This window comes from Anabrus simplex, chromosome 1 (assembly GCF_040414725.1).
Source record: "Anabrus simplex isolate iqAnaSimp1 chromosome 1, ASM4041472v1, whole genome shotgun sequence".
NCBI classification, from domain to species: domain Eukaryota; kingdom Metazoa; phylum Arthropoda; class Insecta; order Orthoptera; family Tettigoniidae; genus Anabrus; species Anabrus simplex.
Genome location: NC_090265.1, coordinates 984,867,273 through 984,887,268, shown reverse-complemented (window position 1 = coordinate 984,887,268; position 19,996 = coordinate 984,867,273). Strand labels below are relative to the sequence as shown.

Here is a 19,996-nt window from a genome sequence, read left to right as displayed (position 1 = left end):
ATTCTCTTGAAAGAATATTAAATAGAACATGTTTGTCTTACCTCACATTGAAGTTGTCTTGCTGCTCAAAGATTCCAGACAGAATGATTACTCATGGCAAAAACTAAGGGGAGGAAATACAAGGGAAACGTACCGTATTTACATTGATAATCCCCCCCACCCCCACCCTCCACCGAATAATTTCCGCACCCTAATTTTAGGAAAGATAATTTTGGAACAAATTAAATGAACTAAAATTCCTTCCATTGGAGGAGTAAAGTAGGCATAAACAAACGTTTCATATCGCGCCGCGAGGTCCACGTGGTCTTTACGCAAATATGAATGTGTAAATTTACGGATATAGCTGCTTTGCCTGAACATATTTGAGATGGTAAAAATACATTATCACTGCTATAAAATATATTTGCCATGAAAATTAGGAAGTAGGCTTAGGTATTTCATTAATCTGAACTTGCAATTGGCTCGATTCCCTGCAGATCAGAAGATTCGTTGTCTCTTACATCACTAGAAACCTCCCCGAAATTACTTACAAATTCATCACCCTCCACGTCTAAAACACTTTTTGCACGCGGTCTCTACTTCCTCGGATATTAACACAACCGATGGTGGATAATTCTTTTCGTGAAATGTAAACACTTAGAAACAGACACACCGGCGAACACTGATTTTTTGTGATACATAAAACCGCGTTAATTCGAACTCTTTGGGTTGCAAAATCTGACGAATTACGTGATTTTGAATTAACTGCCGACTCGTGCTTCAGCGTCGCAAAATATTCAAGACCGTTACTGCATGCAGCTATCACTGATTCATAGTTTGAACCTTTCAAATGCCGTGGGAAAAAAAAAAAATTTCCAAAAAGGATCCAACAAGGTGCATTTACAGTATTCAAATAATGCACTTGGATAACTCAGTGGCAAACATAACCTCACGCAACTAAAGAAAAAAGGAAACACGATTCAAAGACGAGGACAAATTATGCTGGCTCCAAAGTGCAAGTGTTTTATTGTTTGGATTAATGTACTGTTTGCATTTTTAGATGCCTTGTACTTGCACGGAGAGTACCCGACGCCCTTAAAACATCGTGGCTTATCGACCTTAACTATGACGAGGGGAGGAAGTCTTTCGCTTCCATCTGCATTGCAATACAGTACTGTAACCCTATCTCCTTTAAAAATGTCCGTTTTGGCTGGGCATAAAAACAATGCAGTTTCATTGGCATTGATAGTATTGTTCAGTGTGTACGAATTGATTATAATTATGAGCCATGCTTTTTTCGCCAGCTGTAGGCATCAGGAGAGTTTGCGGATTCTGCTTCTCCGCACACTGCCTGTTACGTGATATCGTGGTGGCATTCCTTAAGACACTGAATACAAAAGAATTACGATTTCACTCAAACTTAGCAACTATGAAACACGCTGTTGACACACCAAAATGACAGAAATTGCAGAAAGCTACCCCTGCACGTTCCGGAAGATGCATTGTATCGTGACACTGAGAAGTTTTGAATTTAAATTACTCTGTAAAATATGTATATGTATAAATATATGCATTCTGTCGTGACACTGAGAAATTTTGAATTTAAATTACTCTGTAAAATATGTATATGTATAAATATATTTGCTTTACGTCGCACCGACACAGGTAGGTCTTACGGCAACAATGGGATAGAAAAGGCCTAGGAGTGGGTGGGAAGCGGCCGTGGCCTTAATTAAGGTAGAGCCCCAGAATTTGCCTGGTGTGAAAATGGGAAACCACGAAAAACCCTCTTCAGGGCTGGCGACAGTGGGGTTCGAACCCACTATCTCCCGGATGCAAGCTCACAGCTGCGCGACCCTAACCGCACGGCCAATGTGAGTTATTTTCCGTTTAAATATGACATATAGGGCAGTTTCCTTCCATTTGCGATTACACAAAGCGTAACTGTACATCTAACATCGAAAACTTGCCAACCTTGACGCAAATAAAACTCGCACTGCAATTTCGTGCCTCAATTATTATTATTTCCTAATATGTGGGGATTATTCGCGTAAATACGGTAATACACATGTGCAAATCTGGCTATTGATGATGAACCTGGTAGTAGATTGGACAAGATGACAAGGAGAGCATTTCTTACCGTGTGGCAAACCTCTGATTCACATTTTCTAACACTTGTCCCATAATGTGCTAGACACGTTCTCTGCACCTGCTTGTAAACTAGCGTCACGCACCCAGTGTGTGATATGCACCGATCTTGTTTAAGTATGAGACGTGTATTGCATATCCGCATCCTCAGTAGAGAAACTTGACAAACCACAACTGCATACCTGCCAACTGTCCCGATTTAGGCAGGAGACTCCCGATTTTCGACAGTTCTTCCCGCCTCCCGATTGTTATATTACTTCTCTCGATTTTAGCTTTTTTTTTTTTTTGTGAACTTCAAACATTTTGTTTTCATATCCCGCTGTTTCAGCTCGTTGGCCCCTTTCAAATGAAATATCAACGTTTATTAATACAAGAAATGCGCGCAAATGTGTGATGTTTATTGAAGCCTGTATATCGCGACGCGTCAATATCTCGTTCTCGCGTGCTATGTTCATGTTTGTTCACGTCAGTCTAGTCGATTCTGGAAATTATTTGCTAAATTTGGAGTCTATTTTAGTAACTTAGTGACAGAATTTCAAAGATAGCAACTAGTGACATTTAAAGATGATTTTAGGAGCCATTCGGAGGCAATTCGGGCGAATTTTAAATGATTACTTGATTAAAATAACATTGCGCTTCACATAATCGCGTGGGTGTGTAACACAATATATTAATCTGTGCATTTGCTAAGTAATGGCATCTAACCACATGACTGATTCACACGTGTGGAGCATCGAGTTCATACTATTTTCGGAAGGGTTATCAGAGACTGGTCATCTCACTCACATACTTCCTGTGAGGGAATAGAGATGTGTAATTTTTAGCCTTGTAGACTCCTATAGCAACAGTCGGGTTTTGAGACAATTAGTGTTATAATATGTACCATAGTGCTCCTGTATTGCACGAGACATGTAGAATAAGTAGTTTCGACCAATACTTCTCCTGATTTTTCCTGTTCTCATGACCACACGTTTCACAAAACGATAAATAGAAAACACACTGATGAGAGAAAATGTTTATCATGGTAGGAAAATTATATGGATTTTTATTTTTCCCCAAATTTCCATTTCAAAATTATTCATGTGAATACAGTAACTAGGATGAAGGATAAATTGGGAATCGCTGGCACTTAAAGCAACTGCAGTTGTAAGTTAAGTTTCATTCAGTGCCATCTTTGTGTTCATCACACACTTCACCACAAATAAACTACCGGTACCTTTTTAGTCTGTTGTGTTAAGGCACACAGTAAGGTTTTTCAGTTCTCTGCGTGTTTCTGCTATTTAGTTCAGAGATTTAAAGAAAAAGAATTTTCATTTATTTACTACATTAAAAACTATTGCTGTTCAGTGTTAAAAGAATTCTGGGAAATGTTTCTATTTCAAAAATAAAAGATTAGCATTTGGCATGTAAATGCATAGATTATCTGTAAAGATGTCATATAAAGCCTATCTTTTTGTTCCTCTCTGCCTTCCTAGTTTCCTGCCTTCAATGATTGGTATCCATACATTTTTTGTTCTATTTCCATTACTTATATTAAGACTGAGATGTGATATACATTCATTATTTCAAAATAAGTGTACACTTTTATGAAATTACAGATCATAACAGGCTTTAAGAGAATACTTATACCTTTCTTCTGCTGTTTTATTTACAGAAATACCCTGAGAGAGCCATTTACAAAGTAATTCATACAATGATCCGCAGAGGAGAGCTGCAGCACAGAATGCAGAGAAAGATGTTGTATCGTCTTATGTAGAAGCTAAGTGTTTTAGTGACGGTACATATGCTGTATTATCTCGTACTAGTAATTTTGTTTGTATTGTCTTTTCTGTAACATATATTGAAATGCATTTTTTGTAAGTACAATTTACTGCTCTGACATTTGTAATATATATTTTTTTAATTTTGTAAATTACTGAACAATTAAAATGTATAGCTAATATTGAGTTGTCTCATTCATTTGTTTTGGTGAATGGGTACTCTGGATGCTTCTCCACCCTGAAACAAGGAACACACAACAAATTTTAAGTCCTGAATATTCTGGTCGGTTTAAAAAGTTTTCTGAATGATAGAATCTTGGACTAATAGGGCAAGAATTAGAAAACTAGAATTAGCTTACAGGTTAACCCAGAACAGATACAACAAAAGAGCAATATCTAACAAGTCAAAACTTAGACATTACAGCACAGTGGTAAAGCCAGAGGGTCTCTACGCTTCAGAGAGCCTGACAATGAATAAAAAGGGTGAGCTTCAAGATCTCGAGAAAAAGGAGAGGAAAATCTTAAGGAAAATTTTAGGACCACAGAAAAATTCTGATGGGGAGTGGAGGAATAGAAAAAATGATGATCTCTACAAATACACCGAAAAAATCACTGTCACCATGCGAAAGCGAAGGCTAAAATTCTATGGGCATCTAGAAAGAATGGATGAGAAACGGCTAAGAAAATATTCTAGTACATCACTGAACTGAAAGCTTTGACGAAGTGGGTAGAGAAGGTATGGAGATGCAATAGAAAGTGGACTTACAATGGATGTGATTCATAACAGAAAAGAATTTAGAAGCCGAGTAGAAGCATCAAAACATTCCAGGAGAAACCACCAAAATGTAAACCCAAATTGGTCATATCTGAGAAAGAAAGGAAGATCAGAAGTGAAAGGATGAAGAGGTTCTGGGAGGAGGAGGAGGAGAAGAAGAAGAAGAAGAGGAAGAAGAAGAAGAATAGAAAGCCTCAAGTTCAATGCGGTCCATAGGCGGCCAAATTCGGAAACAAGAAGAAGAAACTTGGACAGATTTTTACATTTTATTCATTTGCACCTTCAAAAATCTGATCTGGCTTTAAATATTTTAAAATCTCTTTACATTAATGAAATATTTTAGCTTTGATATTTGTGGATTCAGGGTGCTACCAGACTGTTGAGACTCCATGATGGTACGTGATTACATAGTCAAGCATGCATACTCAGAAGATGGAAGAATTACTTCAAAGAAGAATTTCCGTATGACACAATACTGGAAGAGCAATGAAGCAGCTGATCCAGTCATTGAGCACAAAATCATGGAAGCTTTTAGGCACATGAACAAGAAAGCAACTTGATTAAAGTGCCAGCCGATATCTGAAAAATTCCACTATTGCCACCATATACCAGTGGCTCAGACCCTTTTTAACACAATTATTCATGAAAAACACCATCCAACTGCTTGGACTACTAGCACCATGCTCTCACTATACAAGCAAGAAGGTGATCCACCTAAATGTGTCAGCTACAGACCATGTAGACCCATTTCACACACATTGAAGATTTTTGAGCAAGTGCTAGAAAGAAGCTCACATAAGATAAATCAGTAAATCAGTGTGGATTTATGAACTATTTGGGACAATAGATGTGATTTATGTTGTATGAAAGCTCCAGGGGAAAAAAAAAAAAAAAAAATAGAATGATTCATTCTATCAAAATGATTCTATTTTAGATCTCAAATAAGCTTTTGACAGAGTATCACATAATATAATCCCAATTTTGCATGGTGATCTTGATTTGACATAAACCCACATTTAATGGAAGAAATTTCTAGTTCTGAAAATGATTCCATAAAAGCAATGTAATTTTATATTCAGGGTGTAATTTAAATGCTGGGCTGAGTGACTCAGGCAGTTGAGGCACTGGCCTTCTGACCCCAACTTGGCAGGTTCGATCCTGGATCAGTCTGGTGGTATTTGAAGGTGGTCAAATACGTCAGTCTTGTTTCGGTAGATTTACTGGCACGTAATAGAACTCCTGCGAGACAAAATTCTGGCACCTCGGCGTCTCAAAAAACCGTAAAAGTAGTTAGTGGGACGTAAAACAAATATTATTAATGTAATTCACATAAGGGTAGAACCTGCATTTCATGTAAGGAAATGTTGACATTCTCAAATATTTATTTCTGTTACAAGTAATGAATCTCATATTAATTTTTGATAAAATTCTTTAGAATAATTTATTTGTAGTGAATCTCATATTAATTTTTGATAAAATTCTTTAGAATTATTTATTTGTAGTGATCCTGTTCAATACAATGTTGATATAAGCCACTTAGAACTGAATTGAATGTACAGTCATAAAACTAGGACGTTCAAACGCACGTTTTATGTAATGTTAGATAAATCTATTGGCATATAAAATATATTGTATTATGTAGGAATCCTCCTCAACCTCCTCCCCCTTTTCCCCTATCCAGCTCCAGCCAGGTTGGGGCATTTATGACACTTCTCTGCCTTCCTCTCTCCTTCCACCATTTTGTTCTAGTCCAGGTTTCTTCTCTATTGAATCGATCCACCTTGTTCTAGGTCCCCCTCTTGCTCTCTTTCCCTCGAACTTCATCTCCATCTGTTGTGGTATTCTTTTCTCCTCCATCCTCTTTACATCTTCATACTATCAAGCAATGTTAAGAAAACTTGAAACCGAAATATGCACCATCCGAAAGAGCAGACTGAAATATGTGAAACTGTTGAATATACATCCCATGCATCTTCGGAGTGAAGTTCTTTTAAAATGCTGGCACGTTATAAGGAGATACGGGCGAGAGAGAGAGAGAGAGTACTGTGAGAGCAGGGAACTTGATATGGTGAGTTGTGTACGGGTCGTTCTGAAGTAAGCTTTTACCTATAAAAATGGACCCTCTTACCAAAGTGAATGCGTTATATAATCAGAAGAATTTCCAGCTGTGTGTTTTAACCAAAGAAGATGAGACAATGTTTCAGTATTTATTACATATATGAGGGGGTACCAAAAAAAACCCAGACTTTTTTTTTTAAAGGCTATATATTTTACAACTTTTTTACAAAACCACCTTATCCCCTTCAAAATACTCTCCATTACAACTAATACATTTGTCCCACTGGTTCTTCCACTGTTCGAAACTTTTTTGTAGTCGTCTTTAGAAATGGCTGACAGCTCCTCCTTCATTTTCTTCTTGACCTCTTCAAATCCGTGTTCTTTCATACCCCTTTTCATGCGTGGAAATAAGAAAAAGTCGCACGGAGCCAGGTCAGATGAGTAAGGTGCGTGGGGCAATGAAACCATGCTATTTTAGGCCAAAAACTAACAGAGGTGGCTGTGTGTGCAGGCGCATTGTTGTGGTAGAAGAACCAGACTGCTTCAAAATGGGTCCTTTTTGACAAACACTGTCAAATAAAAGGTTTGATTGATGGTCTGACCTGGGGGAGCAAACTCTTAATGAACTACGCCCTTGGTATCAAAAAAGCAAATCAGCATTGTTTTGATGTTTTATTTGACTTGACAACATTTTTTTGGACGGAGTGACAATGACGTCCTCCATTGGCTTAACTGTTACTTTGTTTCTGGGTCGTAACCATAGCACCATGACTCATCACCAGTAATGACCTTTGACAGAAAATCTGGATCAGTTTCAAGCTGTTGTTTCAAAACACGTCTCAACTCGACATTCTATTTGATTGTCAGTCAGAACCGGAGGAACAAACTTTGCAGCAACCCTTTTCATTCCCAAATCTTCAGTTCGCTGAACCAAGCTCCAAGATAACTCACTAATCGCTAACAGTTGATCAATTGTCTGTCGACGGTCTGTGAGCACAAGCGCTCGAATTTTTTCAACATTTTCGTCGCTTCGGGCAGTTGAACTTCCAAAACGAGGTTTGTCATCAATCGACATGTCTCTATTTTTAAACCGATTAAACCAATCATACACTTGAGTTTTTCCCATAGCGTAATCTTTGTAAGCTGTTTTCAACATTAAAACAGTTTCAGCAGCATTTTCAATGAGCAGAACACAAAATTTCACAGCTGCATGTTGTTCACTTAAACTTGCCATCATAAAAAACAAAACGAGAGCAAAACACCGCTAGCAAAAACAATCACTGCACATGAACAGAAACAAGCCAGGTCGACAACACAGGCGGTACTGAAATGAGTTGCGCTATACACGCCTAGCGGCAAAATGTATACTACACAAGCTTCGCCTACGGCAATGTTATTCCGGTTATTTTTGGGTACTCCTTCGTATTAGAGTCTGATACAGAAATAATATATACACAGACTTCAGATATTAATGAATATGAACCAGTATCTGAAACAGTGTTAGTGCCTGACGAGTCTGAATCTGCATCAGAAGAATCTACTTCACTTTCATTAAAACAGGAATCAACATTGGAAGGTCCACAGAGCCCAGAAAAACAGAGTAGAATGATTATTGGAAGAAAACGGAAAGGTTATAAAAACATAGTTGAGTGCAAAGAAGCGTAAGCCAAAGCAAACATTTCCTCATTTACCATGGAAATCTATGAAAAACAGATATCCTCGATTTGCAACATGAGACAAAGTTGTACAGTTATGAGGAAGATAAAAGCAGATTCAATTGGCATCTTCTAGTTTAACAGCAGTTGTACTAGTTGGTGTTTACGAAATTTATGGAAGCTTAGGCAAACAACTCGATAGTGCACGATATGAATTTACAAAAAAGGGCGCGTTCAGAAGCCAAATCACTTGATTTACCTTTGTCAGCAAGTGCAACATGGGTATGGAATTTCAAGCAACATTTTCACATAGGATCACGAAAAATTATGCAGTTTTTCACACGAAAAGAAGAAGAAGAAGATGAAATACTAACAACATACTGCATTCCTGGAGAGAAGTGACAACTAGTGATAGGACATTCGATTCGTTTTACTGAATCGATTCATTTGATTCCGTTCACATTACTGAATCGATACAGTGATCCGATTCATGGCTCATTGGTCACCGCTCCTACTGCATTTGTGTAGTATGTGCTGGTAAGACAGCAGCAACAGCATTCAGTGCTCGCAGCTGCCATTTGGTCTTCATACTATGAAGTCCTTTCTTAGAAAAAATGCTAGTTACTCTAATACATCGAAGGTTTCCGGCGACGCAGGGTGGGAAAGGTTAGGATTAGGAAGGTAGCAGCCATGGCCTGAATTAAGGTACAGTCTCAGCATTTCCTGGTGTGAAAATGGGGAAACTATGGAAAACCATCTTAACGGCTGCCGACGGTGGGATTCAAACCCACCATCCCCCGAATGCAAGCGCATAGCCACGCGATATTAACCGCACGACAACTCGCTCAGTCATTTTTGAAAATATGTATTTTTCTATCGGCTGAGGATTTTTTAAAATCGTCATATTTTGTATAGGCTACCCGAGATGTACAGTAGCCCGCTGGTTTTCTGATTCAACATACTGTTATTGCGTCTGTCCACATATGATTGAAGTCTTGTGCAATGATGTGACATATGAATTGAGAAAATACTGAGCCGTTCTTCCCAATATAAAACAGGTACTTTTGAGTGGTCATGAGCATGACTCATAGTCATAGGGCAGGCTAGAGTCGAGTCAAATGTCAACTAAGTTATAATACTAAGATTCATTAAACTAATAAATAGTATAACCTAATAGCCTACCTACTTACTAGCTACTTCAGAATTATGTTGTGACTACCTTTTTAACACTGCAAATAAATCCATCTATTATTTAAACCTCCCTGTAAGAAGAGGACAGTGAATGCAAATGGGTATTATTTTCAAATGAGCTGAGCTCGAGAGTCCATTATAGCATACGATTCTTTCAGTGTAGCATGGCTCACTGTATGTCTCGCTGCAGTGAGCCGATAAGGAGCCGTGCGTATCTTGTGTCTCACTGAGCCGGCTCGTTCACGATTCTTTCCGTGTGCCACGGCTCACTGTATGTCTCACTGCAGCGGAAGCTCAGCTCTCCGCGTGTCCAGTGAGCCGATAAGGAGCCGTGTGTATCATGTGTCTCACTGAGCCGCGCTCGTTCACAGTTCTTTCGATGTGCCATGATTCATTGTCTCGCTGCAGCGGAAGCTCGGCTCCCCGTCAACGTCCAGTGAGCGCGCCACTCAGCACTGTCCGCTGGGAGTAAGCTGAATCGTGTGCCGTGAGCTCACCGTTCCTGTGAATCGATTCACTCGGACACTTGAATGAATCGATACACTGCTTCGAATCATGCATTCAGTAGCCAACACTAGTGACAGCGTTGCTTATAGAGCAATATGATGCTGACAGTGTGTATAATGCAGATCAGCCTGGCATCAATAAAGAAAATCATTACGGGAGAACACTTGATCGCCGTGGTAAGAAGATAGTATGTGGTGTTACACAATCACAAAGCATCGTGCTGCAGGAATCAAAGGCATCGTTAAGCTGTCCAGCAGGGTATGTTTAAAGCCCCTAATTTAATTGTGCAATGGTCAATATCTGGAAGAAAAATGACAAAAGACCTTTCCCGTATATTTCTGGAGTTGACATTGTTACCTCACATTGGCCCATCGAACTGTTTACTGTTGAATTCATAGGTCCCTAATAAAGATAATTTAATACATGAAGTACAGTATTTTCATTAAATAACTATGAACCTGGAAAGTTAAAAGTGTAAATAATTCCAGCAAAAAAAAAAAACTTCTGAATTACAACCGTTAGGCAGGCATTTTTTCCTAATGTTCATAACAATGGACCGACCAACATATCTGTGATTTTGTTGTGTTAAATAATAATGAAGTGAACTTGCAACAGCGTAACAATATTCTCAAACATATGTCATTCATCTAAAATCAAGAATGTTCATCATGCTTCTATTTGTCACATAGACATGGATGGAAATTGGCGGGTCTGATTAGCACAAATGAAACTTTTAAAAATAGCACACTATTGCATTAGGGAAGGAACTGGTACTTGCAAATTCCTTATGAAGGTCAATAATAATTTATCACGATCAGCTTTCTTTACTAAAGTGTAGCTGGTGCAAGAAGCTATTGTGTTTTAAACATTTGTTCTTAATTTCCATTATCATTCACAGGAGATTTAATATGTTAAAGAAGTTTAAACATGACTGCCACATTATTGGTGATTAGGTAATTGTTTAATCAGTAGATACTCATATATACATTGTTTAAATGTTGACAAGGTTCACTGCCTTCACCATGCGCACACGCGCATGCACACACACTCTCTCTCTCTCTCTCTCTCTCATATATCCGCTTGTCCACTTCTCCTTACATTGTACCAGCATTTCAAAAGAACTTCACTCCAATTGCAAACTGATGACCCCCACCTGCACATTTTTTACCACCTTGTAACTCATCTATGAGGATTTTACATTTTTCAGTGTGCTCTTTCTGATGGTGTATAAATCGGTTTCAGGTTTTCTTAAAATTGATTGATGGTCCCTTATTAGTTTACTCCTATCAATTCTCTCATTTAGGTTTTCCATTCCGAACTTCTTTCTCACGTCTTCATTTCTCAATCTGCCTTTCCTTTTCTTTATTATCATACTTCTTAGCTTAGATATTTCATTTCGCTGGCTTGAATTCTACTCTCCTCACTACTGGTCATTGTCCAGCTCTCAGCCACATAAGTCAATATGGGTTCATAATACATTTTGTACACTGTCTCTTTACACTTCCTTGGTGTTTCCTTTCCAGACATGTTTTCTTGCACTCTAATAGAATGCATTGCCCTGTTGCACCCTGTTGCTAATAATCTCCATGCCCTGCCTTGTATTTTATATTAATTCACTCCCTAGGTATTTGAAGCTGTCAACAATTTCAAGGCTTTGACCACTAATTTTTATGCTGCCTTTCCACAGGCACTCTTTGCCCTGCTTACAAATGCCTTTTCGAAGTTGGACCATTCATCTTCTACATTTCCTACTTCAGTAACAGGAATTTATTGTTTTAGTCTCTCCATAAATTCCTCCTGTGCTTTATTTTCTTTTAATCGTCGCCATAAGACCTATCTGTGTCGGTGCGACGTAAAGCCCCTAGCAAAAAAAAAAAAATATTTTCTTTTAATTTCCACGCTTTTATTTCACTATGTCTCATCTCCTTTTAAGATTCTATTGAATGCTTCTCCTGGTAAAGCTGTTACACCCACAAACTGTCTGCGATTTGTCCTTTCGTAATCAATTACTGATTTTATTCTTCTGTCACCCGAGCCATATGATGTAATTTTCGTGGGTGTTTTTCTTCCGAAACCATGTGTTGTCCACAATCATTCCATTCCTCTCACAAAACTCAACTAGATTCTCTCCTTCATTCCTTTTCTCATATGCATATGGTTTGATTACTTCTTCCTTCCACCGAGCAAGTGGCTGTGCGGTTTGGATCGCATAGCTGTGAACTTGCATTTGGGAGATAGAGGGTTCGAACTCCACTGTCGGCAACCCTGAAGATGGTTCTTTCCCATTCCTAGTCCTTTCCTATCCCATCATCACCATAAGACTTATCTATGCTGTGCGACGTAAAAAAGCAGATTGTAAAAAAACATGCTAATGTCAGATGTTATCGAAGGCTTTTGATATGTCTATAAAGATCATGGTAACATCTTGCTTATCTGTCTTTCCTCAGAAAATTTCCTTCAGGCCAGCATCTTAATATCAATGATATAGTTAATCGTATAGATCAGCTCCCACCTCCTTTTCTCTTATTACCGGGTGAGTTGGCTATGTGGTAAAGGGGCGTGTAGCTGTGAGCTTGCATCCAGGAGATAGTGGGTTCGAACCCCACTGTTGGCAGCCCTGAAGATGGTTTTCCATGGTTTCTCATTTTCACACCAGGCAAATGCTGAGCCTGTACCTTAAGGCCACAGCCGTTTCCTTCCCCACTCTTAGGCCTTTCCTATCCCATAGTCACCATAAGACCTATATGTGTCGGTGCATTGTAAAGATAATTGTAGTCTGTCACCCCAGCCATATGTTGTAATTGTTGTGGGGGTTTTTTCTTCCGAAACCATGTGTTGTCCACAACCATTCCATTCCTCTCGCAAAACCCCACAGCCTGGTGTGAAACCTCGGAAAACCATCTTCAGGGTTGCCGACAGTGGGATTCGAACCCTCTATCTCCCAAATGCAAGCTCACAGCTACGCGACCCAAACCGCACAGCCACTTGCTGTGATTTTAATGCCTGCCACCCATTATGGGGCTCTGAAATGCCTTGCCACAGTGGAAGAGAGGTGGAGAAGTTGATAGGAGAGTTGGCTGGATATATGCATTCTGAATACATGGGAACCAACAGACTTCAGCATAGTGCATGGTACCTTCTCTCACATTGATGTTATTCTGTGCAGCCTTGTGCTCGTTCCTCTGCTTCAGTGGGATGTACATGATGACCACTGTGACATTGACCATGCCCCCATTGTTCTTACTTTGTTGAAACAGAAATCCATCAAGGCTTTGCCAATAGATTTTAAAATGTGCTGATTGGCCAAAGTTCACATCACTAACTGTCTTTAACGACATTTGGTTTTAGAGATAATTTCCACCTTCCATAACTTTTTAATGGCTGTTCTGAAATTATATAAACTTAGCTTAACATCTATTGTAGACTTGGCTTAATGTCTAACTAGTGTATGGTTTGTCTCGATTTGTGAGACATCTTCAGCTAAAAAGTGTGCATGCAAAAACTGATACAGACGAAACATTAGGCAAGTTATAATTGTCTAAAATGAGTTCAACACTGGTAAAATGTTTGATGACACTAAAAGAGCATGGCAGCATTTCAATCTTTGGAGGTCAACACACAGTAATGAAAAGTTTGGCTGTGTGTTTTCTTCCTCTTCTGGGAACAAGGTTATTATTATCTTTAACAATGCGTTGTCATTCGGTGAAGATTTGTGTTTGATTGGACGTTTGTGTGTAAAATTGGTGCTGTTTATTTAAACTTTTATGGAGCTTAGTTTCTAATTGGTCAGGGGAAATTCCTCTAAAATAGACGTTTAGCTAAGTTTATGTAATTATAGAATATCCATTAAAAAGTACTGGAAGGTAGAAAAACCAAAACCGGGCGAGTTGGCCGTGGAGTCAGGGGCACGCGACTGTGAGTTTGCATCCGGGAGATAGTGGGTTCGAATCCCACTGTTGGCAGCCCTGAAGATGGTTTTCTGTTGTTTCCCGTTTTCACACCAGGCAAATGCTGGAATTTATAAACTGTAATCCAGCTAACCGGGCAAAAAAGCATTCTGACATCTTCTTAAATCTCAAAATAAAAGTATCAAAAATTGGCAGGGACATAAATTTCCTGAAACAATGTCTGAATCAGCATCTAGTTCCTAAAATCAGTACAGAGGAATCCTTGTATGACAAAATGGCAAAAAGCTACACAAGAAAAAGGAAAAAAAAGTATTAGAAAAAAATGAAATTTGTATAAGGAAAAAGTCCTTTTTAAATTCAAAGTTATATAATGCTCATTTGCACTCATCCTCCCTTATGGTCCTCTTTAGAATGGGATTCATTTTTGAAGTACACTAACATGAAACTGCAAAAAATGTTCACTAAACAGGAAACATTAGGCAAAAAAACCCTTTCTAATCTCAGTTCAGAAAAAAAGAAGAAAAATCATATTAAAAGAACATACCGCCAACAATGAATTTAACCGAACCTTTCACCCTCCAATCAAAAATTTTACTGAGAGAGTTTTGGTGACAAATAATTACAAGTTGTTAGTAAAGTTATGTCTTCGTTATATCTCAGATACCAAAAAGACTAGCAAGCTGAAATAAGGGTGGATGTCAAGAAAATATCCCAGAACTTTTTAAAAACCAGAAGTCTAATACATCTCATTTTCCAACTTAAAACATTAAAGACAATAATTTTATAATCACCTAAGCAGACAAAGAAATGTCTGTAATCTTGCACAAAAGAGATTACATAGAAAAAAACAAAATCATTCTTTTCAAACAACACTTTCATTCAAGTTAAGAGACCCCCACCAACTCCAAAGGAAACTCAGGCAAGTTAAAGATATAAACTTCATTCTCAGTGACAATGAAAGATCTAACTTGATCAATACAAAGGGCACTAGGAAGGTTTTGCAATACGCAAAAATGGTTGGCTAGACACCCCTGTTATGGTGAGGGATGAAAAAAGTGGTAAAAACCAGTCTAGAAGACAGCAAGGCGCGACCTTCACACCAGTTGTTATCAAGCCGTGGGATTGAAAGCAAGTTAAGATGTCAGTGTGGTCTAAAGGTGAATATCGCGCAATTATCCGCTACAATTTTGCTCGTGGATTAACTTTTGACCAGTATCTGGAGGAAATGACTCCTGTGCTGGGGAAAGACTGTCCACATCGGACAACAATTTTCCGCTGGTACAGAGAGTTCCAGAGGGGAAATTTTGGGGATGAAGACGATCCTCGTTCTGGGTGACCGTCTGAATCAGTGACTGAGGAAAACATTGAAGCTGTGAGGAAAATGTTGCAGCAAGAGAGGCGGTTGACATATCGACAAGTAGAAGAGACCCTCCACATCTCTGCACCAGCTATTCATTCAATTCTACATGACCGTCTCCTTGTTAGAAAGGTTTGTTCCCTTTGGGTGCCCCATTCACTTTCAGAGGAACAAAGGGCACATCGAGTGAAATGGTGCCTAAATGCTAAAACAGTTTGAAAATGGGACTCCGCGTAATGTCAATAGCATCGTTACAGGTGACGAAACTTGGCTTTATTATTGCGATGTCCCAACAAAATCCCAGAACAAGGTGTGGCTGTTTGAAGATGAAGCTACTCCTGTGACTGCGAAAGTCGAGGTCAGTGAAGAGAACGATTGCAGTATTCTTCACTAAATGGGGCATCCTGTCTCAGGTTGTGCTAGAAACACAAAGGACAGTTACTGCGAAGTGGTACAGTTAAACTTGTCTGCCTTAGGTCATCAGGCTCTCAAGCAGCTCCGTTCAAGGTCGCGGCTCAACACTTGCACAACGACAATGCTCCAGCACATCATGCTAATGTAAGAATGGATTTTCTTACCAGATCAGGGTTAACTGTGCTTGATCACCCTCCATACAGTCCTGATCTTGCCCCATGTGACTTCGCACTCTTCCCAGAGGTGAAGATGAAGTTGAAAGGGTGGCGTTTTGCATCTGACGAGGAGCTTCTGGCAGTGTGGGATCAAGAGTGTGAAAATGTAACCGGAGAAAAGTGGCAGAGTTGGTTTAGCGACTGGTTTCGACATATGGAGAAGTGTACTGAGTGTGGTGGATATTATTTTGAAAAAGACTAAAGGGTTCACTCACATTGCAAATCTTTCCTAGTGCCCTTTGTATAAATCCCAGATTACCAATAGCTAGAGCCCTACCTAAAATACATCAAGCTGACATTCTTATAAGACCAGTAATCAACTTTAGGAACAATCCTACTTCTTAAACTTCAAAATTCATCCATAGTTTCTTACAAAAATATTATACTTTCCAAAGCAGAACTTTAATAAAAAACTCAATAGAATTTTGTAACGGTACTAAAAACATTAAACCTTCCTTTACCTCAAATACGTTTCTTGTTAACAATATGTATTCTAAAATTCCAGTTAAAGAAACACTCAATTTAATCAAGATAAACGTAATGCAGAATAACAAATTAAGCATTCAAGAAATAGAGGAAATCGTGTCCATTCTAGCCTTCACTCTTAATAACAACTATTTCTCATTTAGTAACACAATATACCAATAAAAGACTCCCAATGGGAACACCAGCATCTGGGATTCTTGGCAAAATTTATATGGATCATCTAAAAAAAAAAAAAAAAAAAAAAACCGCACAATACTATGTACAGTAATACTAAAGGAAGGCATTCATTTACTCTTCTCTCAAGTTTAGAGCAGCCAGGCTCAATTTGAACATTTTTCCTGGAATATTATTTCATAAATCAGACTCTTTGGCTGAATGGTCAGCGTTGCTGGCCTTCGGTTCAGAGGGTCCCGGGTTCGATTCCCAGCCAGGTCAGGGATTTTAATCGCTTCTGATTAATTCATCTGGCTCAGGGACTGGGTGTATGTGTTCGTCCCAACACTCTCCTCATCATATTCAGACAACAACCACCACAGAACAACGCAATAATGATTACATCCCTCCATATAGGGTTGGCGTCAGGAAGGGCATACGACCGTAAAAGAGGGCCAAATCCACATGTGCAACACAGTTCGCACCCGTGAGCCCACAGGTGTGGGAAAAAGCGGTAGCAAAAGATGAAGATTATTTCATAAATAAGAGAGAAAATGTGATGTTACCCTTCGAAAAAGCGAAAATTCAGTATGCGTCCATCTTCTCCTTGGTCTAACGTATCCAGTTCTTCCATTTCTTGATTGTCCAGTTCAAAGTCGAAAATCTGTAAATTAAAATTACTTAGTGAATAGTGAACTTGTCAATTTACAAAGATGGAAAAGTTAGCATATTGGAAAATTATATGTTCTTTTCCTGAAAAAGATATGATTATACACTGTAGTATGATTTTTGCAAAAGAACTGAATATGATCGTGCACTACATGCTAGCGTTGTTCTATATGTTCTCTTCACCGATGACATCGGATTTATCAGCAATATAAGCATGCAACTATGCTGCAAGAAGTTGTAAAATGTGCACTTAAGTATGCTCTTATTTTCATGGTATTGAACACTTTTATGAAATGCAAACATAAGATTCCTTTTCTAGACTCGTGCGATTCACCCACTTCAATACACAAAATCATGATCATTAATATACAACTGGATGAAAAACAAAAAACCACACTTTACGTACAGTTTTGGCTGTTCCACTAGTACAAACAATCTGTGCATAGTTAGTAATACGAATCAGTCTATCAGTATTCACTGTTAAAACATATGCACACGTCTCCTACATAAGACACAGTGTGTTAATCAATAGGTAGTGGTGGTGATTATCGTTTAAGAGGAAGTACGACCAGGCAACCATTCTCTATTAACACTAATCAGAGGGAAAAACAGAAGCGATCCAACACTTCGAAAAATGAAGGTATCGGCCAATGAAAGACAAGGGCTACAAAGGGTGTGAAAATGAAAGACTCCCTAGGCCTTGCAACCTAATACCGTTGGGGTTGGAAAAGACAAGAGTTGATCAAGGGAGGTCGAATAGGATAGATGAAAGTGAGGAGCCTGACACAAGTAAGTGGAAGCAATGCCAGGACTCAACTAAGGGCCCCGACCCACGCTCAAGTGAAGAGCTTCTGGGGCCCCTTTTAGTCACCTCTTACGACAGGTAGGGGATACCGTGGGTTCATGGAAGAGAAAACACTGTTATGAGGACAGTAATTATTTTTTTATTCATATATTTACAAAAGTATTCAGTTGGCTATTGCAAAAAGTGCATAATACAGTTGTTCAACTAACCTATTATCCCAATAGTTTATATACAACAAAAAAGGAAAATTTTAATATCAAAGCCTAAAATATATTTTACGACTGCATGTCCTATTGATGTCACTGTACGATACATTTAAACTCAGTCTTCCTTGTTGTCCAGGACTAATTTTCTTCTTTTCTCTAGAATTTTCCAACTCTTTAATTTCTTTATCGAGTTTTAAGGTCTTCATTTTCACCCTGCGTTCAGCCTTTAAACATTCTGTTTTCATCTTGTGCTCAGTTTCTGAACTTTTCTTTTATAGAATAGTTTTATTTCCTCTACACTGTCAGTCTTCTTCCTCTTAGGCGACTGACTCTGTGACCTCATCATCTGTTTTTGATGTCGAAGCAAGAGCAGTGTGCAGATCAGCTGGTAATCCTAATTGATTTGGAAGCAGGAGCCTGAAGTAGAAGAAATAAAGAAGTGTAGCCCTATTGCTTGCCAACATATTTAACTTGTGCAATACAGGACTAACACAAGATTTCATCACACTTGTTAAATACAAATATTTACTACAGCCTCATTCTGTACTGGTATCTCTTCCAACACTATAAAATATTCCCCCTCCTGTGCTGCAATAGCATGCAATTCAGCAGAGGTCGGAGAGAAATAGTCATTGTCACCATGCAACTCTGAAGCAAAACAGCAAAGAAGTATACAATATACAAACATTATCAACAGGAACATTCATTGAAGTGTAACAGCTAAATTATTTCTGTTTAAAAGGCAGGTGATAACAAAATGATTTAGGTCTGTAAAGCATCATCTTATACATGAAAATGCAGCTCACCTGACATAACCTTAGGATGAAAAGTGGCATCATTGTCGAATGGAGTGGCTAACAGAAAAAATTGGGCCTGCAGGGCAGCAATCAATTTCTGTCCGATCTCATCCACAGTTAGTTTATTAAAATTACCACCTCCTGTCTTGTTCAGTTGTATCTTAAGAAAAAAGTTCATTATGTTAATTGAAATGAGGTGGGATAGGGATGTAGACAAGTTTGAATTGAGTGAGTTAGGATATGTGCAAGGTTTAGCTAAGAATAGCACGAGGAAAGTAGTGGACTGTAGGTATAGGACACGAGGTAGGCAGCTGGTTCATATCACTGGATTGCTGTGGAATTATTAAGATATATTTACGCTCTTAAAACACACGTGATACACAGTACAAGAACACTCGCTACACATATTTACATTCACATAAAACTCCGAATGTGCTAGTCACACTGACTATGTCATCGTCCTTACTTCACGCGACCGACTATCACCGCTTCATCTCACAGACTCACTCACTCTGGTTGGTGGCAGGAAGTAGCAGGTAGTCTACCCCCTCCTAGTGGTAATACAAAGTAGCACTGTCCTAATCTGACCTCTGGTGAGGGCTTGCTAAATTAGAGTGGAAGCAAAGAGGCAAAGTTAAGTCCGGTGATCAAACATTAATATTTGCATTGTTTTTTATAACAAAGTAACATTTCCATATATTTTATAACTTACCTTGTCATGGGCAAATGCTTTGTTAGTTCTCATTTTTTATATTCTTGTAGCACAACTTGAATGTTTGTCAAGACCGATTTGGCCAGTTTATGTTACGAGAATTGAAATTGGAGACAACATTTTCCCATGCATTCTGCTTTTGTGCGGATGTTATCGTATCTGTCATTTTTTGCTCTATAATGTGTTTTTATTTCCCCAAAG

General features: G+C 38.7%; 2 protein-coding genes across 2 annotated transcripts in view; one reads left to right on the top strand and one right to left on the bottom strand.

Annotated features, from left to right (window-relative positions):
• The window catches only part of Mcm5 (Minichromosome maintenance 5), a 216,612-nt gene extending 212,543 nt beyond the window's left edge, over positions 1 to 4,069 (top strand). The window contains exon 15 of the mRNA XM_067136830.2: positions 3,782 to 4,069. Within this exon, the coding sequence (XP_066992931.2) occupies positions 3,782 to 3,883 (102 nt within the window). The 3' untranslated portion in view covers positions 3,884 to 4,069. The remainder of the gene's footprint in view (positions 1 to 3,781) is intronic.
• The window catches only part of LOC136857852 (1,5-anhydro-D-fructose reductase), a 59,315-nt gene continuing 43,306 nt past the window's right edge, over positions 3,988 to 19,996 (bottom strand). The window contains exons 6-7 of the mRNA XM_067136836.2: positions 17,173 to 17,270; positions 3,988 to 4,125 (exon numbers count right to left, since the gene is read on the bottom strand). Coding sequence (XP_066992937.2) covers positions 4,080 to 4,125; positions 17,173 to 17,270 — 144 coding nt within the window. The 3' untranslated portion in view covers positions 3,988 to 4,079. The remainder of the gene's footprint in view (positions 4,126 to 17,172; positions 17,271 to 19,996) is intronic.